This window comes from Mirounga leonina, unplaced genomic scaffold (assembly GCF_011800145.1).
Source record: "Mirounga leonina isolate KUSES-001 unplaced genomic scaffold, KU_Mleo_1.0 Mir_166, whole genome shotgun sequence".
In the NCBI taxonomy this organism is placed as follows: Eukaryota; Metazoa; Chordata; class Mammalia; order Carnivora; family Phocidae; genus Mirounga; species Mirounga leonina.
In genome coordinates, this window is record NW_023270418.1 from 32,014,848 (window position 1) to 32,038,123 (window position 23,276).

Consider the following 23,276-nt stretch of genomic DNA (forward strand, 5'->3'; position numbering starts at 1 on the left):
GGAGAAGGTGAGAACAACCCTGGCTGGGCTGAGCTCTCTTCATCCTGACCATACAGAGCATCTGTTGCCAGCACCAAACAGCTTAGCACTTGTATTCAGACATGCCTTTCCATTTGCTGCCTCTTTTATTGCTCGCTTTCATCCTGAATGTGTTTTCCTTCCAACAACACCTTAAGAAACCGCCCAATACTTCACATCCTTTCTCCCCACTCTCCATTCACTAGCACAGGGTCGATCAAACGGTTAAGCTTGGTGGTGATAATAATCCTACGTAACTACTAGTAACAGTTACTGTTACGTACAAGGCCTAATGTTAAGATCTTAACTCTGCTGTTTTATTCTGTTTTCTCAAGGACCCCAAGAGGTAAGTATTAGGAACTTTATTTTACAAATGAGGAAACAGATGAAGTTACAGAGCATGCCTAAAGCCCCACAACTGGCAGAGGGAGAAACACGGCATTGAACCTAGCTGAGTATGACCCCAAAGTCTGTGTGCCCTCTCACTGAGCAGGGTGAGGACACTTCTAGTCTGGCTGGGAGGTCACAAGGAAGAGAGGGTACAGATTTGCCAAGTGGCAACCAGGACAGGAACCAGGAGCTCTCAGGGGAGCTCTAAACAGCCTTGATTCTTGACTCAGTGGCAGAAAGAACTGACAACCAGGGGTGTTCACGGCAGAACAGGTCCCTCAGGAAGCAATGAGCTGCTCGTCACGTGGAGGAGACATGATCTTTAAGGAGCCTCCAATCTTGAGCACTTAAGGGAGAACCTGCTGACATTTCAAGGTGGATGATAAGCTTGGCAAAAGTGCCCCCCAAACACTTCAAAGGAAAGTAGTGACGCAGCCAAAGGAAAAAGAATAATTTAAGAAAGCAGATTTCAGGGGTGCTTGGGTGGCTCAGTCGGTTAAGCATCTGCCTTCAGCTCAGGTCATGATCTCAGGGTCCTGGGATGGAGCCCCTCATCGGGCTCCCTGCTCAGTGGGGAGCCTGCTTCTCCCTCTGCTTTCTGCTCCCCCTGTTTGTACTCTCTCTCTGACAAATAAAATCTAGAAAGAAAGAAAGAAAGAAAGAAAGAAAGAAAGAAAGAAAGAAAGAAAGAAAGAAAGGAAGGAAGGAAGGAAGGAAGGAAGGAAGGAAGGAAGGAAGGAAGGAAGGAAGAAAGAAAGAAGAAAGGAAGGAAGGAAGGAAAGAAAGAAAGAAAGAAAGAAAGAAAGAAAGAAAGAAAGAAAGAAAGAAAGAAAAAGAAAGAGAGAAAGAAAACAGATTTCAATGGGATGGGTGCTTCTGAGGCTCCAAGGGGAAGGGGTGGGAGCAGTGGGAGTGATTTTCAGGGAGAAAACATTAAAAGTAGCAAGAACAACTTCCCCAGGCATGGGACAGGTGGGGGCAAGCTGATAAGCTCTGCGGAAAATGGCATAAGGAGCTGAATCACCACTGGGCACAGACTCCTCCCTTTTTTCTCCATTAACAGAGCACCCATCAGCAGCCTGGCATGAGACCAGAAGCTGCGGGGGAAATGCAGAACAGAGCGGGATGAAGTAACAGTCTCTTACCCTGGGAGATGCACAGTAGAATCCTCAGGGACAAGATAAAAAGCCAAGTGGCTGAAAAGGTTGGACACATGCAAGATTAAGCACTGAGAGCAAGATAAGAGCCTGAGAACCTGGCAGGGCAGACCCCACCTCCCCCCCCCCAACCCCCTCAGCACACAGGGAGGAGCAGGGCCAGATGCCTAAAGAGAATCACAAAGCACCGAATCCTGCAGAGAGCAGAAGAGCCAGAGCAAGAATCCAGCAGAAGTCATAAAGGGAGACTGAAAAATGTTCTTTCCATTTACCTGGAAAAAGAGGATAAAAGGAATGTGCTCCTTTATTAGACGGAGAGAAAGCACAAGGGAAAAAAGCAGGGGTTGTGGATGTGTGTTTGTGCTGGGTATGTGTGATATGCTCCTACATGGGCCTATAAACACAGGCACACTCCACGTGCGTATGGCAGACAGGTGTCCATTCAGTGCCTCCGGGTGGCCTGCATGAGGCTGTGTTGAGGGTGTGTACAGCTGTGCTTCTATGTGGGTGTGAACAAGGCAATCTGACCTCAGTTCTCTCGACCTCTACTCTATGTGGTCAGTCTCCCTTACACACCTGGACTGTAGATTAGAGAAGGACATGGTGGTCACTGGGAGCCTGAGCTCCCCCACAACAGCAGGCTCTCTCTGCACGCGCAGCTGCCTTCCCCTCTCTGGGCTTCAGTTTCCTTACCTGTAGAACAAAAACATTTAAGCAGTGGCTTTCAACCCAGGATGCAAAGCAGGGGGCACCACTGAAGTTTTAAAATAATAAGAGATACCCAGGACCCACCCTTGCATCACTGAGAATCCCAATCTCTAGAAGAGCCTTCTGATGAAGTCCCTTTCACAAGAGATTCCAAAACTGAGCCTCAATAAGAATGACAAAGGGGCCCTGAGCTCCAGATTCCATTTCCTCTCCAGGAACTTGCTGTCGAGTTGGGAATGCTGTCATGATCTGATGGAGTTTCCCTGGATAGAAGGTTGGATTATCACACCACAGCCAGCACTCCTCTGGGAGAAAAGGCCAATGTGAGGGCTAAAGGAAGACAGACCCCAAACACAAAAGACTCTAACCTGCAGGGCCCTGGAGGAAGACTGACAAGGACAAATCCGAGTTCTGCGCTAAGGGACACAACCTAACGGATGAACACAGGAAACTGGTAACAGTAGGAGATCCAGGGGAGAAGAGCTGAAGGGCTGAGGACAGCCGTCAGAGAGAAAGAAGTATAGGTCATTGTGACTTGTAGGTGCCTTTTGAATTTTGCATTGTAGAACTATATTAGCTACCTTTAAAAATCACTGGGGAAAAAATAATCAGCAGAAGCACAGGATCTGGAAGAACCTGGCTGGATATAACTGGGATGCACACAATCTAGGGTTTTAGCTGACAAGCTTACCCTGAGCAGACACAGTGTGGTGGCGGTCAAAATTAGCCTGACCTGCAACTTCATGGTGGACAGGTGGCACTCTCATTAAGTGGGGACTATCCCTCTGTGATCTGTGACGTTCACTCCCTGTCTGGACTTCTGAGCCCTGGACTGAGCACCACATTCTGAGCAGTATCTGGATTGAACCTAAAATACACCCCGAAAAAAGAAATTGGAGTGGAGAAGGGTCAGGAAACTGGAGCAGGGCAAAGGGATGGGGTTTGTCAGTCTAGGCAAGAAGACTGGGTGGAGAACCACGGAGGTCTTCACATATCTCCACTGGCAAAAGAGAAGAGACTGTTCTTCCTGATGACAGAACTTCAGTTTGGTGTCCGTGAGCACCTGCAGAAAGGTACTTCTGAGCTAGGGAAAAACTTCCTAACCTTTAGATCAGTCTCACAGCCGAATGTAGTGAGCTCCTTGTCATAGGACATACTTGACCTAGGGATGTAGGACCTCCCTCCGTCAGAGATGATACCAGGGAGATTCTTGCATCCACCAGGACACTGAACCTGGTGGACTCTGGGTCTGAACCCACCCTGACTCATGAGGAACACCCCGGATCCTCGAGGACCAGTGCCAGGCTTCGTTATGCAGGTTTTGTACCTCGGGGTTATCCTGCTGTCACCCACTAGTGACATCAACCTAGGGGCAGTGGGGGCACCAATCCAGAGCTGCAGAGCATCAGACCAAAACCTAGGCCTGGAAGGGATCTGGCAAGGCCAACAGGTGTACCCTTCCACACTTAAAAAACAAAACAAAACAAAACATTTACTAAGTGCTTCTGTGTGGCTGGCCAGGGGCTACTGTGGGAGTGAACATGACAGGCAGGTCTTGGCCTGCATTCTAGGGAGGAGACAGAAGACCAACTTAAATCATTCGTAGTTTCCACCAACAAGAAAACTATTAGAAGGCATAAGTGCTACAGAGAGAAATAGGTGTAGGAGGGGGCTCTATGGGAAGTCAGGGATCAAAGAAGGCTCTCTGAGGAGGTGACATTTATTCTGAGCCCTGAATCACTTTGCCTTGGGCAACTGGTCAACAAACAGCACTTGTGGTGTTCACCCACAGGGGCACGAGTCTCTGTTTCAGCAGATGCCCAGCTGCCTTTGTCAACTTTTTCTCCCTTAGGGCCAAGAAGCCCTTCCCCCAGGAAGCAGCCCTAAGATACTGCGAATCCCACAGGGACACAAACAGTTCTGATTTGGGTGAGGGGCATAACTAGTCTCTAGAGACAATGAGCCTGGGATCAGGTCTGGGAGACGCGCACAATAGCAGTGCTCGCTTCATTGGGTCTTTGTGGGCATTAAATGAGTACATGCACTTAAAGCATCAAAGCGCCCGACACACAGTAAACGCTCAGGAAGGGGCAACTACCTCGATAAACGTCAATAAATGTCAAAAGTCTCGCTCTGGACTCGGAGGAGGCCAGGCCTTCTTCCTGCGCTTCGGTTTCTCCCGCTGTCCTCTCTGGCCGTGGCACTGGGTGCATTCAGGATTAGGATCTCCCGAGCCTCTGCACACCTCTGCGGCCTCGGGGCGGTGTACAGTCGAGGAATCCGAGGCCTCAGGGGCATGGGTGGTGGCCTTTGGGAACCGGTGCCTCGGGGGAGCCCATGCCCCGCCCCTCGGTGCCCGCCCCCTAAATGACCCCGCCCTCCACATCGGATGGCCCCGCCCCAGTCCCCCCTTCCCAGCCTTGAGCCGTCCCCGCCTGCGCGCTCCTTTAAGGCAGCCTGCGGGAAGAGAAGAGCGTGTTTCGCCCCCTCCGACGACGCCGAGGTAGAGGCTTCACCTTTAAGGCGGCGCGGGGACTGCTGGGAAGGCCGGCGGGATGGAGGCGGCGGGACCCGCTCACGGCTGCGGGTCCGGGTGAATCGGGGCGGGAGCCGGAACCTGAGCAGGAGCCGGGTCCGAGCGGGAGGCGTAGGTCCGCGCGAGCCGATCAGGCCGGGAGAGGGGCCTCTGGGTTGGCCTAGGGGAGGGGTCGTCGTGGGCGCAGGCTGTGGGAGAACAAGGCCGGCCTGCTGGGAGGGGGCGCGGTCCTGGGTAGCCGGGGGCGGGAGCGAGGCCTTTTCAGGGGAGGGGTCCCCGGGGCGTCGCGCCGGCCTATGGGGAGGGGTCATTGTGGGCGCGGCCTAGTGGGGGGGACGAAGAAGCCGAGATCTCAAGCTCCTGTAGGGGAAGGGTCTCCCAAGGGGCTCTGTGACTCGGCCTGCCTGTTGGGGAAGGGGCTGCCCGAGGGGTTGGGGCTGGATCTAGAGGGGTCGGGGCCTCCCGCACGCGAGTGAGCCTCCACGATCCCTGTAGGACCGTCCTCCAGCGCTCTCTGTCCTGGCTAGGGGAGTCCCCGGGGAAGTCCCGAGACAGCCGCCTCAGCCGGCCTGAGCTGGTGGTCTGGGCCGAATCCGGGTCCAGCCTCACCGGCCTCACCGCATTGCGTCTCCCAGGCCGAGACGAGCTTGGGCGCGCCCCCTGTAGGCCGAGCGCGGGCACGGTACGGGTTGCTGGCTGGGGGACCTGGGCACCCTGGGGACCCAGGCGTCCGGGGACCCGAGGTGTTTACCTAACCCGGGGCGGACGGCGGTGTGGCCCCAGGCCCGGCACCCGCCTGCCCGCCCCCTCGCCTCCACAGGCGGCACGCCATGGCTACGATGGTGCTTCCGCGGGAGGAGAAGCTGAGCCAGGATGAGATCGTGCTGGGCACCAAGGCCGTCATCCAAGGCCTGGAGACCCTGCGCGGGGAGCATCGTGCCCTTCTCGCTCCCTTGGTAGCTCATGAAGCTGGCGAGGCGGAGCCCGGCTCACAGGAGCGATGTGTCCTCCTGCGTCGCTCCCTGGAAGCCATCGAGCTGGGTCTGGGGGAGGCCCAGGTAGGCTGGTCTGGGATGCTGAGGTGGGAGGTCACGGGAGGGATGGAGCCTTCCAGAGGAATCCTGGCAATGTAGGAACAGAATCTGGGCAGGGAACCATGTGGCCTCTGGAGCCCATGGTAAGACCTTAGTAAATATCTGTTGAAAAATGAATGGGCTTTGGAAACCCCAGCTGTGCCTTGCCTCAAGAGAGCCTGATCATCCTTAGGCCCCACACAGAACCCTGTTCCTGACTTCTCTGATGGGTAGCAGAGACTGAATGGCATAGGAGAACAAAAAGAAATCCTTAAGAACCGCCCCCCCCATTCATTCTCTTATTCATTCCTTCACAGGTAAGTTATCAAATGCCTACTATGTGCCAGGCAATCTATTATGTGCCAGAGATACAGGTCCAACAAGAGAGACAAGATCTTTGCCCTAGTCCCCTGGGGAGAGAGTCAGAAACACACATTTGTCACATATCGTGATAAGTTCTACAAAGAGAAGAACAAGATCTTGTGATAGCTTATAGCAGGAGGTCTTATTTATTGGTCAGGCAAGACTTCTGAGGAAGTGACATTTAAACCAAGACCTGAAGGAAGGAATGAACTGGCCTCCAGAAAAGGGAGGGAGGCGAGAGGTTACATGTGCAAAGGTCCTGAGATAGCAAAGATCTTGTTGTGGTGGGAGAAATGAGAGAAGACCTGTCTAACCAGAGCTTCCTGGGGAAGGAGAGGGACAGAAGAGGCCTGTGTGGAGAAGGTGGGGGCCAGATCATGCTGCACCTTATTAGCTTGGGTTGTATTCTCAGAAAAGCAGGAAACCTTTGGAGGGCTTCAGTAGTCAAAAGATAGTCTGCCTTAGATTTTAAAAGCTCCCTTTGGGGGGCGCCTGGCTGACTCAGTAGAACATGTGACTCTTGATCTCGGGGTTGTGAGTTCGAGACCCATGTTGGGTGTAGAGATTACTTTAAAAAAAGAGTTTTAAAATAAATAAATAAAAACTCCCTTTGGCTGAGGTGTGGAGAATGAACCATACATAGCGAGTCAAGGGTGGAAGCAGGTAGCAGGTAGTTAGCAAGCCACTGCTGGAATTCAAGTGAAAAATTGTAGCTTGGACTACAGAGGTGGCCAACGGAGGGAGGAGAGAAGGGGCCCAGTTCTAGATGTTCTGGAGGTGGGTCCAGCAGGACCTGGAGGTGGGGTAAGGGGGAGAGAGGAGGGCAGAGTAACTCCCAGATTGTGGCTGGAGCAAGTGAAGGAGCCAAGAGAGCCTGGATGATCAGGGGTTCTGTTTTGGTCCTCTTTTACGTTGGGGTTGCCAGGACGATACGCAGATGGAGATATTGAGGAAGCACTGGGGTGTACAAGGAGTACACACTTTCTCCAGGGTAGAGTCTTGACCCCTTCAAATCTTGGCTGAGATGCCGTCTGGCTCCATAAATCTTGGGCAGGTGGTATCATCTTGGTTTCCTTGTCTTTAAAATAGGGCTCATGCCATCTGCTGTATATACTTCCAGGCTGTTTAGGGAATTTTTTAAAAAGCTGGTGGTTGTGGAAACACCTGTCACTTACACATTTGCTAGTCAACTAGAAAATGCAGGGTCCCAGACTGCTTGGCCCTCTGGCAGTGCAGTGTGCTGGTCATTCCCTCCTTGGCCAGTTGGCTGCCAGGTACAGAGATAAACACACAGGGGTCCTCCTCCTAGTGTGTGCAGACACCGACACAGATGGGCAAGAGGATGGCATGGAGGGAACGTGCCCTCCTTTCCTTTGGCTGCAGGAATGACCCTGGCTGTGAAGGGTGGAGAAAGAGTAGAGCCTATGCCAGGCTCCAAGGTAGGAAGAGCCTAAAGGCTCAGGAAGAGTCCTAGAGGTTGGAGAGAGGGGGAGGGGCTGAAGCTGAGGCCTTTGGGTCCCCTTCCCTTGTGGTCCCCAGACCATCTGGGGCCTCGGGACTCATACACCTCTCCTCTCTAGGAGCTGCACAAGGCCAAGGGCTCACCTTGGCAAAAATCAGGATGGGGTCTTTCCGTGGCCCTTCAGCCATTTGTCAGGATTCTTAGGAAATTGCTAGCCCTGGGGCAGGGGGCAATGGGATAGTGGCTGTGGCAGCAGGGCTTAGGTACAACCGCCAGGAGAGACAAAGGAAGAGAATGGCTAGCTCAGGGAATGCGTAGGACCCCAGCTAGCCCTCTCCGTGATGACTCAATGAGGTGGGAATTGGGGTTTTTAATGCAGAGGACTAGCTAGAGGCCCAGGAGAGGGGATGGACTTTCTCAGAGTCCAGTAGAGCCAGCCTAGGAACCCAGGGCTCCTGACCCTGGAAGGAAGGAGCTGGGGTTCCCAGACCTCCTAGGTTCAGGTCTAGTCCAGGACTGTTTGGGGCCTTGGGGGGGGGGACCTCCTTTGAGAGGAGAACTTGGTGGCCCTCAGCCCTGTAGGTCCTCATAGGCAGGGTCAGGCCCCAACACCCCAGGAGGCCCAGGCTGGGGGGTGGACGAGATTCTAACCGTCATCCATCCTGGCTGGCACCACAGGTGATCCTGGCGCTGTCGAGCCACCTGGGGGCCGTGGAGTCGGAAAAGCAGAAGCTGCGGGCTCAGGTGCGGCGCCTGGTGCAGGAGAACCAGTGGCTGCGAGAGGAGCTGGCGGGGACGCAGCAGAAGCTGCAGCGCAGCGAGCAGGCTGTGGCCCAGCTCGAGGAGGAGAAGCAGCACTTGCTGTTCATGAGCCAGATCCGAAAGCTGGATGAGGACACATCCCCCAGTGTGAGCCCCTACCACGGCCACTGCAAGGCCATCGGGCAGGCGAGCCTGGGAGCAGGGAGGGACATGGAGCCGACTCGGCTCTGACCCAGCCACTGACACTTGGGCTACCACGCCCCTCCTTCCCTGACACTCATTCTGTCCTTCCCAGGAGGAGAAGGGGGACGTCCCCAAAGACTCTCTGGATGACCTGTTCCCCAACGAGGAGCAGAGCCCAGGTGCAGAGGGGGAGCTGGTTCTGGGGGTGGGGGAGGGGAGGGCTGTGTAAACTCCTTGTCCTTGGGACCCAGAGGTCACCAGAAACGGTGACCAGAAGGCCACCATGTTCTTTCCTGCCTCATTTCTGATCATCACATCCCAGCATGTTGGAGTTTAAAAGGCAGGTTGCACATGGTGCTTCTCTCCCACTAAGTTCTGAGAAACCGGTATCACAGTTCAGAGCTTTGGAGTAGCCTGACCTGGGTTCAAGTCCTGCTCTGCCACTAGTCATTCTGGGACCACTGGTTTCCTTCCCTCTCTGAGCCTCCTCTGAAGGTTATGGAGGATGCATGCACAGGACTGAGCCCTAGGCCAGTGCTTGCCTTGCTAATAGCATTGAGCACACCTATCAGAGCCTCCTTTCTGCAGATGGGAAACTGGCTCGGAGGTTAGGTGGCTTGCCCTGCAACACACAGCTTGAGGTATTGGGGCTGGGATTCTACCCACTACAGATGGGGAAACAGGCGGAATAGCTAGTGACCTGCCCAGGGCCACATGTCAGGTAGGTCAAAGGCATCGCTATGGTATGGGCAGTTGGTACATCTGATCTGCCCTTGGCCTTGCAGCCCCCAGCCCTGGAGGAGGGGATGTGGCTGCCCAGCACGGGGGCTATGAAATCCCAGCACGGCTCCGCACCCTGCACAACCTCGTGATTCAGTACGCCTCCCAGGGCCGCTATGAGGTGGCCGTGCCACTCTGCAAGCAGGCACTTGAGGACCTGGAGAAGACCTCAGGCCACGACCACCCTGACGTCGCCACCATGCTGAACATCCTGGCTTTGGTCTATCGGTGAGGGTGCCTCTGGCCACAGTCATCCATGGGAGTCTGCACGCTTCCTGAAGCCTCCAGCCTGGGTCACAAACCCTCAGTCCCTGCTGTGGGCCAGGACTGGGCAGCTCATCTCTACTGGGCAGTTGGGCAGCAAAGAGAAGGAGATTATGCCCAGAGAGGGCTGAGCCAACAGGGTACCTGGGCCTCCCCCCAGGCTTAGTCTATTGGAGGAGAAGGGCTTGGGCATAACTACGAATGGGGACAGCACATGAGGACTCGAAGGGAGGCAGCACAGCTTCTCTGATCATTAAGGCTTAAGAAGGGGGGGCGTCTGGGTGGCTCAGTCGTTAAGGCTTAAGAAGGGTCTTTGGTGAAAGATGAGTTGCCCAGAACATGAGAGGCTTGCAAAAGTTTTCCTTGGCAGAAAGAACAGTATGAGCAAAGGCCCTGGGGAATAGGCAACAAGGTACACTGAGCATGAGGAAGTGGGGGTAGAATCCTGGGGAGTCTGCTCATCCCCCAGCACTCAATGCCCTGGTGAGTTGTGAGTGAATGTTCAAAGTCACCCCAAGCTCCTGGAGGGCAGGGGCTGACCAGGTCTTCCCAAGCTCTGGGTCATAATCATGTCCCTCATCAGTAAATACCAGAGGAGTGACCACAGGTATCTGGGACCAGTAGGGGGAGAGCCTTGGGCTAGAGGACACCCCTCACCATGCTTCTCCCTGCACCCAGGGACCAGAACAAGTACAAAGAGGCTGCCCACCTGCTCAACGATGCCCTGGCCATCCGTGAAAAGACACTGGGCAAAGACCACCCGGCTGTGAGTGAGAGTGGATGGGAGGTGGGGTCTGCCCCTGCCCTGTCCTGGGCAGGGCCCCAGGTCATTGAGCCTCCATTCTCCTACCCCCCAGGTGGCCGCAACACTAAACAACCTGGCAGTTCTGTATGGCAAGCGGGGCAAGTACAAAGAGGCTGAGCCACTGTGCAAGCGGGCGCTGGAAATCCGGGAGAAGGTGGGAGCAGGCAGGGCTGGGCAGGCCGGCTGGGCCTGGCAGGCAGGGGCCTAGGGCAGCCCTGAGCCCAGCCGTTGGCTCCCACTCCTATCCCAGGTCCTGGGCAAGTTTCATCCGGATGTGGCCAAGCAGCTGAGCAATCTGGCCCTGCTGTGCCAGAACCAGGGCAAAGCTGAGGAGGTAGAATACTACTACAGGAGGGCCCTGGAGATCTATGCTACACGCCTTGGGCCTGATGACCCCAACGTGGCCAAGACCAAGAACAACCTGGTACCCTGGGCCAGGAGTGGGGAGGGAGGAAAGGAGGATGGGGGAGGAAGGAAGGAAAAGGCTCAGCTCCCTTCATCCTGCTCACTCTGGCCCCTTTCCTCCAGGCCTCCTGCTACCTAAAGCAGGGCAAGTACCAGGATGCAGAGACCCTGTACAAGGAGATCCTCACCCGCGCTCATGAGAAGGAGTTTGGCTCTGTCAATGGTGAGTCTCTGACCGCCATGTGCCCCCAGCTCACACAGCGCAGGCCTGCCTAGCCATCAGCATCCAGGGCAAATACTTCAGCTGGGTGGGCCCTTGTGGGGTCTGGCTGGTTGCCAGCCACTTGTGTGCATGTGTGAAAAACACACACACAACACACAGCCTCCTGGGTCCTGCTGGTACTGTTATACACCCTTTGCATAGCCCATGCCCTGGGCCCAGAATCTTTTCCCCTTCCTCTGCTGGGCAATTCCTGTTCACCATGAGGGCCCACCCCAAATGTCTCCCCCGCTAGGAAGCCACCTTCCGGCCCCCAGTGGTCAGTCATTTCCTGCTCTGGGATCACTCGGCCTGGCCTATCATTCAGGCCTAGCATGTGTCTCAGGCTGTGGGCTTGAGGCGTTTAAGGATGTGCTCCCCCCAGCCCTCAATCCCAAGCCCCTCAACCACAGGCTTGTGCCATGTCATCTCCTTGTTCCAGAAGAGGGTCAGTATTGTTTCAAGTCTGTTTTTTGTTCACTCTTTCACTCATTCATTCATTCGTTCATGCATTCAACAAAGCCCAACCCTGATCCTTCCTGGGTACCCCTAACCGCCTCCCCAGACCCCAGTCCTATGTTTCAACCAGGAGAAGCCTATATGGGAGGCTGGTGACAGCCCCCTTTCTCCCCCCAGGGGACAACAAGCCCATCTGGATGCACGCAGAAGAACGGGAGGAGAGCAAGGTAGCTCTATGGGCAGGGCTGGGGTGGTCTGGGTAGGGAGGGTGAGGCTAGGGATGTGTAGAGGGGAGGGACTTGTGCCACCTCCCCTGACCATTCCTTCCCCCAGGACAAGCGCCGGGACAGCACCCCCTATGGAGAATATGGCAGCTGGTACAAGGCCTGTAAAGTAGACAGGTGAGCACAGCAGGGCAGGGCTGGAAATAGAGAAGGTAGTAGGGAAACAGCATCCTGGGTGGGGGCCAAGTCCAGGCTCTACATTCCATAATGCTCACCCCCAGAACACACATCTCTTTGTCAACTTGTCTTTCAAGACCTGGGTCACAGGCCACCTGTCCCAAAAAGGCTCTCTGCACTGGGACAGCCCAATTTTCTTGCCCTTGGGTCTCCCAGCTTTTAGTCCTGGTGGCAACATCCCACGTAGGGCTCTGGGGCCAGGTCCCCAACCCTAGGAACCTGGGGTGGGATTCCAAGACAGGGGAGTCTAAGTAGGCTGAGCACAAGGCTGGACACAAGAGGGGAGAGATTCTGGTTGGCCGGATGGTTCCTCGGGGCCCAAAGTGGGCCGGATGCTAGGATAGGCCTGGTTCCTGGGGAACACGGAGTTTGAGACTGCCCTGCTGTCCGTCCACAGCCCCACAGTCAACACTACCCTGCGCAGCTTGGGGGCCCTGTACCGGCGCCAGGGCAAGCTAGAAGCTGCACATACACTGGAGGACTGTGCCAGCCGCAGCCGCAAGCAGGTGGGGCAACAGGCATGAGGGGTGTGGGCAGGGACCTGGGTGGCCCTTGTGTTCCCATGAGGATTCAGGGCTCCACCTGATGTGCCCTGCCACCCCCTCAGGGCCTGGACCCCGCAAGCCAGACCAAGGTGGTGGAACTGCTGAAAGATGGCAGCAGTGGGCGGGGAGACCGCCGGGGCAGCCGAGACGTGGCAGGGGGTGCCAGGGCGCGGCCTGAGTCTGACCTCGAGGAGGCAGGGCCTGCAGCTGAGTGGAGCGGGGTGAGTCTAGGGGCTGGGGTGGGCCAGGAGGCTGGGTAGTCAGGGTGGCAGAGACAGACTTATCCACCCCGCAGGACGGCAGCGGCTCCTTGCGGCGTAGCGGCTCCTTTGGGAAGCTCCGAGATGCCCTGAGGCGTAGCAGTGAGATGCTGGTGAAGAAGTTGCAGGGTGGTGGCCCCCAGGAGCCTCCTAACCCCAGGTGAGCCTCTGCCCCAGATGGGCCCTCCACCTAGGGTGAGCCTCTCAAGAGCCCACCCCATGGCCCACCAACCCCAGATGAGTTCCTGATCCAGGAGAACTCCCTCATCTCCCTCAAGCTCCACCACCCACCGGATATACTCCCCTCCCATCAGCCTCCATCTCCAGCCCCAACCTGACCCTTTCCCACATCCTCCCCAGTTCCACCCTCAGCAAATCCAGGCATTCCTTTCTCCTCAGGATGAAGCGGGCCAGTTCCCTCAACTTCCTCAACAAGAGTGTGGAAGAGCCAGTCCAGGTATGGCCGGGTGGGTGTTGGGGCACTGGGCAGTGAGGCCCAAGCCCCAGAGCCCAAAGACTGCATGTCCTCTGTACTTGCCGAGCTTGTCAATCATGTCTGTTTATCTAGAAGCCTTTCCAGCTCTGTGCCAGGCCTGGCTTTGGGCTGGACACTGGGAAGACAAATGAGGGAAACCAAGCTCCTGCATGGGGTGGACATGCAAGTGGCCAGTGCCAACACAGTGATGCGTGGGGGTGGGCGGGAGTGCCAGAGCACCAGGACATGGTCAGGGGCCCAGCTCAGGGACTCTGGCTGATCGGGCCCCTTCTGGCCAGGGAAGTACAGTCTGGCAGCAGCGAGAAGCTGAGCCGCCTGCCCCCTCTGCCCACAGCCTGGAGGCACAGGCTTCTCTGACAGCCGCACCCTCAGCTCCAGCTCCATGGACCTCTCCCGACGAAGCTCCCTCGTGGGCTAATCCTGAAGGGGCAGCGCCAGAGCCTCCACCCGGCACTGCCCCCATCCCCAGCCCTTCGCATGGGCCTGCTGCTTGCCCCACCTGTCTCTCCCAAGGACCCCCGTCTTTTCTGTTCAATCTCAGGGTAACCTCCTCCCTTGTCATCTCAGCCTAAGCCCTGGAGGCTGGGCCTGCCCGCTCCAGCTCTACCCCTTATTTATTCCATCCAGCAGGGCCCCCTGTTCTTTAGGTTCAGGGCCAGGTGAGGGACTGGCCAGGGTCTCCAAGGTAGAGACTCAGTGGGCCGCCCTCCCCAGGCCTCCGAGCCAAGAACACTAAGCACCTGCCGTCCCTTCAGCACTCCTGCCCTCCTGCCCTCCGGCCGTTGCTTCTGTATATAGAGAAATAAGTTATTGGCCGCGCCCCCCCACCCTCAGTCCACGGTACTGCCCTGTTCTCCCTTCACCCTGCCCTTCTCTAGTGGTACCGCCCAGGCCTTAATCACCCCCATTCCGCGCGGTGGTATCTTCCAGGCTCTACATCTCGGGGGCGGCGCCTCCCCAAAGGGTTCCCTGGGCCTTCTCGTGCTCCTCCTGGCCTCTGAGGGACGAGTTGAGCCCCACCATCGCCCCGTGCCCCAGGACGGAGAGCCCTCCCCTTGCCCATCCTCTCACCGCCGGGCCCTGCCCAGCATCCCGGCCTTATGCACTGCCCCTCCCGCCCGGCCCCGCCCAGGCACGGACTGACCCCGCCCCGGGCACCGCCCGTCGAGCCATCCTGCCACGCCTCTTCCCACGCCTGCCGCTTCTCGCTAGGGGCGGTGATGGCCCCTGTGGCAGGAGGGGCTGCCCCAGTTGCGGGGGGGTGAGGCGGTCGCTCTCTATTTTCAAATGTTGCTGTAGAAATAAAGACCGTTTGAATCTGAGCCGGGCTTGTTTTGGGGCGGAGGCCAAGGGCCCCCAGCGTCTCTAGGTTGGGGGTGAGGTCGGGAGAGGTTGCGAGCGAGCGAGCATCTGTGTCGCTCACGTCCGGTCCCGCGCTGCTGGAGCCCAGATATTTTGCTCCTATCCCGGGTTGGTTTGGGGGCCTCACAGATTGAGTTTTTTCTAACAACCTTCATCTCTGAGGCTCTGGAGACCGGGCTTTGAACTCTGCCCCTTCCTAAGCTGTTTGATCTTGAGCGAGTTACCGAGACTAGACCTTTTCCATCTATAAAATGTGGGTGACGACACCCTCCGGGGGCTGCGTCTGAGTTAGGAGTGCCAGCACACCAAGAACCCCAAATAAATGAACTAATGCTAACAACTCCGGGAACTGCGAGGGTAGGGATGACTACCTCTGCCAGAAAGACGTGAAATGTGTCAACCCCAGCCCAAAATTGACCTCATCGTCGGAACGCGTCAGGTCCCCGAGAGCTGGCCTCAAGGCCAGGTACAGCTATAGGGAGCGAACTACAAGTCCCAGAAGGCAATGCGCGGCGGCGATGGGGCGCGGGCTTGGAGCGGCTGTATCGGGTTTGCGCCTGCGCAACGGTAGGGTGGGGGCTGAGCTGGGCAAAGTAAGGAGACTACAAGTTCCGAGAAGCAATACGGCAAGGCCCGAGTCGGGAATGTTTGCGCCTGCGCGTCGCGGGCGGGGCCTCTGGGGCGGAGCGGCCACCATCTTGGAACGGGAGGCGGAGCAGAGCTGACTGGGAGCGACCGAGCGGGCCACCGCAGCCGCCATGAACCCCGAATAGTGAGTGAGCCCCGCCCGCGCCGTCCGGCGCAGCCTCGATCCCGAGTACGGGGCTGTACGCTTACCGGGGTTGTCCGGCCTGGGTCAGACTGAGCGGCGCCCCCACATCCGGGTCCCTCTTCCGCTGACCCCCCCCCCTCACATCCGGGTCCTGCCCCTCCCCCCGGGGGCCCCAGGACCCCGGCTCGGCACCCCAAGTTCTTGCACCCGGGACCCAGACACTGCGACCCCAAGGGGTACTACTTGGAGCCCGAAGCACCGGCCCCTAACAGGCCTTATTGGTCAGGTGACCCCGCAGCCTCGGTCTCTCCAGGCCTCAGTTTCCCCACCTGCTGCTTGCAGTGGCGGTCTGGGTGCTGACGACGGTCCCGGCGTTTTGGAGCCGGTCCAGACTCGGGCCCTTTAGGCCTGACAGTAAATCTTTTCTGTTTTTCCCGTTCTCCCGGAATCCGGTTCCTGGGGCTGGTCGGACGCGGGTGGCCCCGAGGTGCCGCTCTGGGTTGCTCTCCCGGAGGTCCTCCCCTCCGGGGCTGCCGCTTCGCCCCTTGCTGGGTCTAGCTGTCCTGCCGCCCCTGGAGGCCAGTCCCTTCCCGCCCTCTCCTCACCTTTGCGCAGGCCCCCTGCGCGACCGTCACACCCCTTCCCTTCGCCGTCACGCTGCCGATGAAGTGCAGATGAATGTGGCATTTGTTTCTCCCCTTCCAGTGGGATTCTCTGTACCTCAGACTCTCCTCACTTCTTGGTCACTCCCCCTGCGGGTAGGTGGCCCACATCTCATTGACAGTTTTCCCCAAGTGTCCGTTGTCTTCTTCCTCTTCTGCCACTTCCTTTTTCTCCTCCAGATCCAGGCCTCAGATTTCCTTGGGGAAGGGTGAAGCTCTGAGCTGGATTATAAGGGACACAGAAGGGAACCAACAGGCTCTCACAGAGACTTTGGAGTCTGAACCTGGTTTCCAGTCTTAAAGTTAACAGCTGTGTAACTTAGGGCAAGTCACTTCCCTCTTCTGACCTCTGGTTTCCTCATTAGTTGGGAATAACACCATCCACTTCATAGAGCTGATGTGAGGCTTAAATGAGATGATGCATTTGCAGTATTTAGCACAGGGCCAGGTACGAAGTAGGAACTCAGTACATTTTAACTGCCATCACTGGTACTCGTTGACCGCCTCTTCTTAGAGGCTTCATACCAGGCTCTTATTCTTTACTCACTTAACAAGCTCTAGGCTGGGCCCTAGCTTCCATTTCTGGGGCCTCCCCTGCCAAGCCAGGTGGGCCCCAGGGCAGCGAAGGGGGTTCCCCAGCTAGGCCCTACTGGCCCAGAGACCACGGAGTCTGTTAGGTCTCAGGGTAGGACACCCAGCTTTTTCTCCTGAGGATTGTGATCCTTGGTGGCAGGTCATGTCCCTCTCTGTGCCTCAGCTTCCTTCTCTGTAAAGTGGAAATTCAGACTCAGTCCTTTGGGCCAGCTGTAATATAGGAGGTGGTCAGCCCTCCTCTTCCCAGGACTTGTGGGAGGATACTGTGAACAACTTAATACTCTAAACCAAGGCAAGCCTCACATCATGGGAGAAGGCCATAGTTGTGATTGCAGGATGGCATGGCGGGTGGGCTTCCTGCCTTCCTTCATGCCTTCCCATCCTTTCTTTCTAGTGACTACCTGTTTAAGCTGCTTTTGATTGGTGATTCGGGCGTGGGCAAGTCATGCCTGCTTCTGCGGTTTGCTGTGAGTAAGAAGCCTCCCATACCATCCACCTGGGGTCCTGGCTGGTGGCAGGAGGGAGGGAGACAACCCAGAGCACAGCAGTTGCAAGACCTTGGAACCAAGGATGAAGTCGCAGGACCTCCTAGTAGCATCTCTAACTGAACAGAGACACAGGGCTGCAGGATGGGGTGCTGAGAATGGGGGCTTAGCACTTACAAGCTTGGCCGGGGCAGGAACCTGGAGGTAGATTTTCCAAATGGACTTTGGGCCTGTTCACCTAGGTCATTGGTCCCTACTTTTCCAGGATGACACATACACAGAGAGCTACATCAGCACCATCGGGGTGGACTTCAAGATCCGAACCATTGAGCTGGATGGCAAAACCATCAAACTTCAGATTGTGAGTGTTGCTCTTCCCAGTCCCTGGTACAGAAGCAGCCATCTTGGGAGCGGTGGAGGCTCTGGGCAAGTAGCCCAGGGCTGACCTGCCTTTCTCTCCTACTGTCTTGTAGTGGGACACAGCTGGTCAGGAGCGGTTCCGGACCATCACTTCCAGCTACTACCGGGGGGCTCATGGCATCATTGTGGTGTATGATGTCACCGACCAGGTACTCCTGGGGTCACATCTCCAGTTTTGTCTCCTCATCTTCAGGTCTTTGGTTTTTGTTTTTTTGTTTCGTTTTTGTTTTTTTAGGATTTTATTTTTTTAAGTAATCTACACACCCAGCATTGGGGTTGAACTCACAGCCTCAAGATCAAGAATCACATGCTCTACTGACCGAGCCAGCCAGGCACTCCAGGTCTTTGGTTCTTGTTTCTTTTTACTCTTCCCATCCTCTCTTCCGGATGATGCTCGGAAGGGAGACTGTACTTGGACTCATTTCACAAGGAGGGAAACAGCTGCAGAAGTGCATCCTCTGAGGCCCCGCTGCAGGGCGTTGGCAGAAACAGGCCTCACACCTCCTAGCTAAACTTGCCACCTTGTTCGAGACTTTCTAGGCACCTATGTTTCATAGGGGTTTAGTCAGCTAATCGGTTGCTGTGCTGGGCCTATGGCTTCCTGTGTGAAGACACTGTGGAGAAGCGATTGGAGGGCTTTAGACAAGGAGGTGAGGGAGCCCTGCGCTCTGAGCGCATGGTGAGCAGAGTCGGAGCCCTGTGTCTGCTGTGGCCCCATTAGTCGGGTGTCACTAGCAGTGGTGCTGCTATTAACAGGCTGACGCAGTCCCACCGTACCTTACGGTGTATAGAACTTGTCACGGCCTCTTAGAGCTCTAAGGAAGTCTGTATTAGGTTCCCATTTGACAGACGAGGAAATGGGTCGGAGTGGTGAGGAGACTTGCTTGGGGCCGTGCAGTTAAGTGGCAGCAACAGAAAACCTGGGGGTACTGATTCTACCTCCTTTATTCTTTCTACTAAACCTTGTTGCTTAGTGGGGACCAGGCCCTGGGGACATGGAAATGCTTACATCAGCCCTGCGCCTGGAGGAGTTCCTGCTCCGAGGGGCAGCTGGGCCCTTGGGCTCACCAGGAACTCATGATGTCTTCTGGACAACAAGCTGTGTGTGGGCTGTGCTCTACTCAGAGGTCATCAAGGACCTCTAGCTGCCAAGTTCCATGACCTCATTTCAGTTCTTGCTCTGATTGGCCTCTCATGGCTTTTACCTTCCTTCTCCCTCTCCTTGGGAAGTTTACTATCTCCAGCTCTCCTGCCTCTTGCTGCATTAGCTTCTCTTTTCAGTGACTTTTTACTGGTTTGCCCTGTACCATCCCCCCCCCCCTTCCTGCCTTTCCCCCACCCCCCCCCCCCCCCCGCACCCAGTCCTGTGCTTCCTGACTCTCCCTGCACGGGTCTGGTCACTTTGTAGTTTGGCTTCTGTCTTATGCTCTATGATTCCTGTGTATACAGTTATCACTGTGGGTATTCTCTCTGTTCTACTTTGCTGGCACTTTTTTTTTTTTAAGATTTTATTTATTTATTTGACAGAAAGCGAGAGAGGGAACACAAGCAGGGGGAGTGGGAGAGGGAGAAGCAGGCTTCCCGCCGAGCAGGGAGTCCGATGCGGGACTCGATCCCAGGACCCTGGGATCATGACCCGAGCCGAAGGCAGACGCTTAACGACTGAGCCACCCAGTCGCCCCTACTCTGCTGGCACTTTGTGTAGTAATTCTAATCTTCATGTGAAATAAGTGTGGGGTCCCTGTTTTCCAGATGAAATATGCTTAGGGAGGTGTTAGGTAACTTGCCCATGGTCTCATAGCTAGGAGGGGCAAGGCTAGTGTTGGCTTCTGAACTTACCCTTCCCTGCCCCTATCCAACCTCTGCTGAGCTCCAGATCATCTTCAGAACTCAGCATGTCCAGCACTGTCCTCACCCTCTCTCCCTAAACTGGCTCCTGCATCCCCATCTTTGTAACAGAGTTCCTGTTGGCCTGACCAGAAAACTCTTCCCTCCCCTCCTTCTCCCCTCTGTTCCTCCCCCCCACCTCTCTTTCAAGTCCGTTCCCTTGTAACAATAGCAGTGATGAGGATGACAGCAGCTCCTGCTAATTAAGTTCTTGTTATAAGACAGGCCTGTGTTCCATTATCTCTGGCGTACAACAGCCCGACTGGGAGCTGCTGTTTTATCAAAATGAGGAAGCTGAAGCTCAGAGAGGTCAGGTGACAATTCTAGGGTCACACAGTAAATGGCAGAGCTGGGGCTTACCCAAAATGGTCTGATTCTAAATCCTGTGCTCTTCCTTGCCTCACTCCCTGGCTCAGGGCACATCTTCCCTAGATTATTTCAGCCACCTCCCAGTTGGTCGCCATCTTCTTGCCAGTCTGATCTGGCCTCTGCACTCCTGTCCGGACTGTCTTCCCAGAACACAGGTGTGCTTCTGCTGTCCCTTCCTAAGGAAACCTTTCATGGGCTCCTGGTTGTCCAGTTTAGCCAGGCTAAGACCTTCCATCCTCTGGCCTGCCTCCTTCCCCCTCCTTCTGTGCTCAGGGCCTGTGTCTCAGCAGCCTTCCGCTTCTCCTTGCTCCCCAGAGGCACCGTACCCGTCCCGAAGCTTGACCTGGTGTAGGTCATCTCCTCGCCTTGCACCTTTCCCATCCTTCCACTTGCTCCCACACAAGGCCAGTTCGTCCCTTCAGACGTAGGTCAGCCGTAGTCTCCCCGGGCAGAGGCGGTCCTGGAGCTCCGGCAGCACTCATCACCCTTTTCGCCATTGTGTGTGTGTCCTGGTCTAGTCCTCCACCGTCCCTTGAGTGCCTTAGGGCAGGACCCAGGTATTGGTCCCTTCTTTGTCCACAGGGCCCAGCCTGGGACATGGCATCAGGTGTACATTTGAACCCAGTGGGAAAGCACCACACACCTCTGATTCCTCAGAAGGGAAAGTGTGGCTCTAGCCCAGCCATGTTACTAAAAGTTCTGTCTTTGTTTACGAGCCAGGGGTAGGGGGTAGGGGGTGACCAGCTGTTGGGATAGCCGGTCTGAGCAAGGAGGCTGTTAGTGCCAGAAGCAGGACGAATGTCTGGCTCTGTTCCCAGGATACACGTCTCCCTCATAGGCCAGGATCTCCTCTCTGAGGACCCTCCACCTACCATTGGGCTGAAAGACTTCCTACCTTTCAGGGATCTTAAGGCCACTGTGGGAACTTTGTGATTCTTGCTAACTTGTTCCCCTCCATTTCCGTCTCCTCTCTGGTCTCTCTCCTGTTGTCATTTGCTCCCCACATGTTTTTGGCCTTTTCTGTGTCTTGGGGAGACTAGCTGCAGGAAGCAGAGCTGGCTGGCCCTTAGGCCTAAGCTGTCCAGGTATTAGGGCTGTTGGCGGACAGCTGGTGCTGTGCCAGGTTTGGCTTTGAGGGTGTCCGATGGAGTGGGTCAGGGAGGAGATCTAAGCCTGGAGGAGAGAGAGCTTCCTCTGGGTTCCTGAGCTCAGGGCTCCTGTCTCTCTCGGGAGCCCAGGGAAACCCCCTTCAAAAGCCCCTGTTCTCCTGGCCTTGAGTAGGGGTGGGCGTTTGGGAGCAAAATAACTTTTGATTCTGGCTCCTTTAGGAATCCTATGCCAACGTGAAGCAGTGGCTACAGGAGATCGACCGCTATGCCAGTGAGAATGTCAATAAGCTCCTGGTGGGCAACAAGAGCGACCTCACCACCAAGAAAGTGGTGGATAACACCACAGCCAAGGTGGGTGGGGCCTGGGTCGGGCCACCCAGGGTGGGCTGGGCTCTGCTGCCCCTCACCCCTCCTTTCCCTCCTCTTCTCTCTTCTTCCCTTGTCAGGAGTTTGCAGATTCTCTGGGTATCCCCTTCCTGGAGACGAGTGCCAAGAACGCTACCAATGTCGAGCAGGCATTCATGACCATGGCTGCTGAGATCAAAAAGCGGATGGGGCCTGGGGCAGCCTCAGGGGGTGAGCGGCCCAACCTCAAGATCGACAGCACCCCTGTGAAGCCAGCTGGTGGCGGCTGTTGCTAGGAGGGGCACGTGGGGTGGGACAGGAGGGGGCACCTTCTCCAGATGATGCCCCTGGAGGGGACAGGAGGTGCCTCCCTCTCCTGGGGCATTTGAGTCTGTGGCTTTGGGGTGTCCTGGGCTCCCCATCTCCCTCTGGCCCATCTGCCTGCTGCCCTGAGCCCTGGTTTTGTCACGGCCCCCAAGGGAGGACACCCAGGACCTTTGGCTGGGGTGGGGATGTGGGCTTGCTCTGCTGCTGCCTCTAGGTAACTTTAAAAGCTACCCTCCCACACACCTTTCCTTGGGATGAGGGCTCCTCTTGTTTCCCTTCCTTGCCCCCCATGTATGCTGCAGTGGGTTTCTTTCCTTACCCCTTTACCTTCTCCCCCCACTTCCCTTCCCCAAGAGCTGGGAGCCTCCCTGGCCTCTACAGTTCCTGGCTGCAGTCAGCGCCGGGGGCCAGGAAGGGACCAGGGGATCCAGGACCCAGAATCCAGGGCCCTGGGCTGGACCTCAGGAAGGGCATGGGGGCCATAGGGGCCCAGCAGCCCACCGTTGCCTCTCCTCCCTGCCTCTCTTCCCCGCCCTTTCCATACTCACAGCTCCAGCCGTCCAGCTGCGGTGGGGTCTGAGCACATCTAGAGCAGGTGGGCGGGCAGCCATGCTGGGCCTGTGTCTTGAGCCCAGAGGGAGCCTGCTCTTGCCACCCCCTGCCCTGCCAGAGCCAGGCCCATGTGCTGCCTGCCCACCGTGCCCCTTTGTCCCCATGGCAGGCAGAGGCGGAAGGCCCACCGTGCCAGAGGCCAGGCACCAGCCTTAACCCTCACTCTGCCAGCACCTCTTCCCTTTCCCTGAGGCAGCACATCTGGCTTGTTCTCCCCCTTCTGTTCTTTGGAGCCTATGAGGGCAGGTCCTCATACCCTGTCACCACTACTCCTCCGGGGAATGTGGGTGCAAACCCAGGGTCTGGGGCCTCTCCCCTCACCCCCTCCCACCCAGGATCCTAGCCCCCTGCCCTCTGGCACAGCTTCTTCCTGCAGAAAAAACAAACCTTGGTCTCTACCTGAAAAGCCATGTACCTTGTGCTGTCTCTCGCCTGTCCCACCTGTGCCCTGCCCTCCAGCTTGTATTTAAGTCTCTGGGGTGCCCCCACTCCCAGTTTCCCCACTCTGGTGTCATGTCAGGCATTTTGCAAGGAAAAGCCACTTGGGGAAAGACAGAAAGGACAAAAAAATAAATAAATTTCCACTGGCCCTCGGGTGAGCCGAGGGTTTTTGCAAGGAAGTTGTGGTGGTTGAGTGTGGTCTGTGGTGGGAGCTGTCTTGGGGTGGGAAATGGAACTGGGGCCCTGGGCTTGGCTGGCTGTACAGGGGTCCTCGCTTGGGCTGTGTGTCCTAGGGTTGCTGTTGAAAGTCCTTGACCCACTTCCTAAAGCCAGGAGTGCTGCCTGCTTTTGCTTCTGTGGGGTGTCCCCACGGGGCCCAGCACGGTTCCGGCAGCTGGGGAGCGGGCGGCCATCAGCGAGTACCTGGTGAGCCGCGGCCAACACCCACACAGGCGCACATCCATTCGGCCTGGGAGGTCGGGCTGCAGACGTACCCATCATGCCT

General features: G+C 56.5%; 2 protein-coding genes across 7 annotated transcripts; both read left to right on the forward strand.

Annotated features, from left to right (window-relative positions):
• Positions 1–4,692: 4,692 nt before the first annotated feature.
• Positions 4,693–14,870, forward strand: KLC2 (kinesin light chain 2). 6 transcript variants are annotated; one of them, XM_035013312.1, is made up of 16 exons: positions 4,693–4,776; positions 5,630–5,867; positions 8,386–8,616; positions 8,765–8,831; positions 9,438–9,660; positions 10,375–10,462; positions 10,554–10,655; positions 10,752–10,925; positions 11,030–11,129; positions 11,802–11,851; positions 11,958–12,025; positions 12,483–12,591; positions 12,693–12,851; positions 12,926–13,050; positions 13,290–13,347; positions 13,721–14,870. In XM_035013312.1, exons 2-16 carry the CDS (start codon positions 5,640–5,642, stop codon positions 13,802–13,804), a joined length of 1,866 nt encoding a protein of 621 aa, XP_034869203.1. In that variant the 5' UTR covers positions 4,693–4,776; positions 5,630–5,639; the 3' UTR covers positions 13,805–14,870. The 6 variants fall into 6 exon arrangements, with proteins under 6 accessions (XP_034869203.1, XP_034869201.1, XP_034869199.1 ...); XM_035013310.1 differs by having other exon boundaries at positions 4,706–4,776; positions 5,593–5,867; XM_035013308.1 differs by lacking the exon at positions 4,693–4,776 and adding an exon at positions 4,818–4,924 and having other exon boundaries at positions 5,593–5,867.
• Positions 14,871–15,396: 526 nt separating this feature from the next.
• Positions 15,397–22,950, forward strand: RAB1B (RAB1B, member RAS oncogene family). The gene is made up of 6 exons (XM_035013314.1): positions 15,397–15,520; positions 17,171–17,243; positions 17,527–17,622; positions 17,735–17,830; positions 21,266–21,397; positions 21,493–22,950. Exons 1-6 carry the CDS (start codon positions 15,507–15,509, stop codon positions 21,685–21,687), a joined length of 606 nt encoding a protein of 201 aa, XP_034869205.1. The 5' UTR covers positions 15,397–15,506; the 3' UTR covers positions 21,688–22,950.
• The last annotated feature ends 326 nt before the right edge of the window (positions 22,951–23,276 follow it).

Excerpts from the sequence above, each read along its gene's own strand:
- KLC2 (XM_035013312.1), top strand. The coding sequence starts at position 5,640 with ATGGCTACGATGGTGCTTCCGCGGGAGGAGAAGCTGAGCCAGGATGAG. Across the intron at positions 10,463-10,553 it reads TGGGCAAAGACCACCCGGCT|GTGGCCGCAACACTAAACAA; the intron begins GTGAGTGAGAGT and ends CCTACCCCCCAG. Across the intron at positions 10,926-11,029 it reads CCAAGACCAAGAACAACCTG|GCCTCCTGCTACCTAAAGCA; the intron begins GTACCCTGGGCC and ends CCTTTCCTCCAG.
- RAB1B (XM_035013314.1), top strand. Across the intron at positions 17,831-21,265 it reads TGTATGATGTCACCGACCAG|GAATCCTATGCCAACGTGAA; the intron begins GTACTCCTGGGG and ends TGGCTCCTTTAG. Across the intron at positions 21,398-21,492 it reads TGGATAACACCACAGCCAAG|GAGTTTGCAGATTCTCTGGG; the intron begins GTGGGTGGGGCC and ends TTCCCTTGTCAG.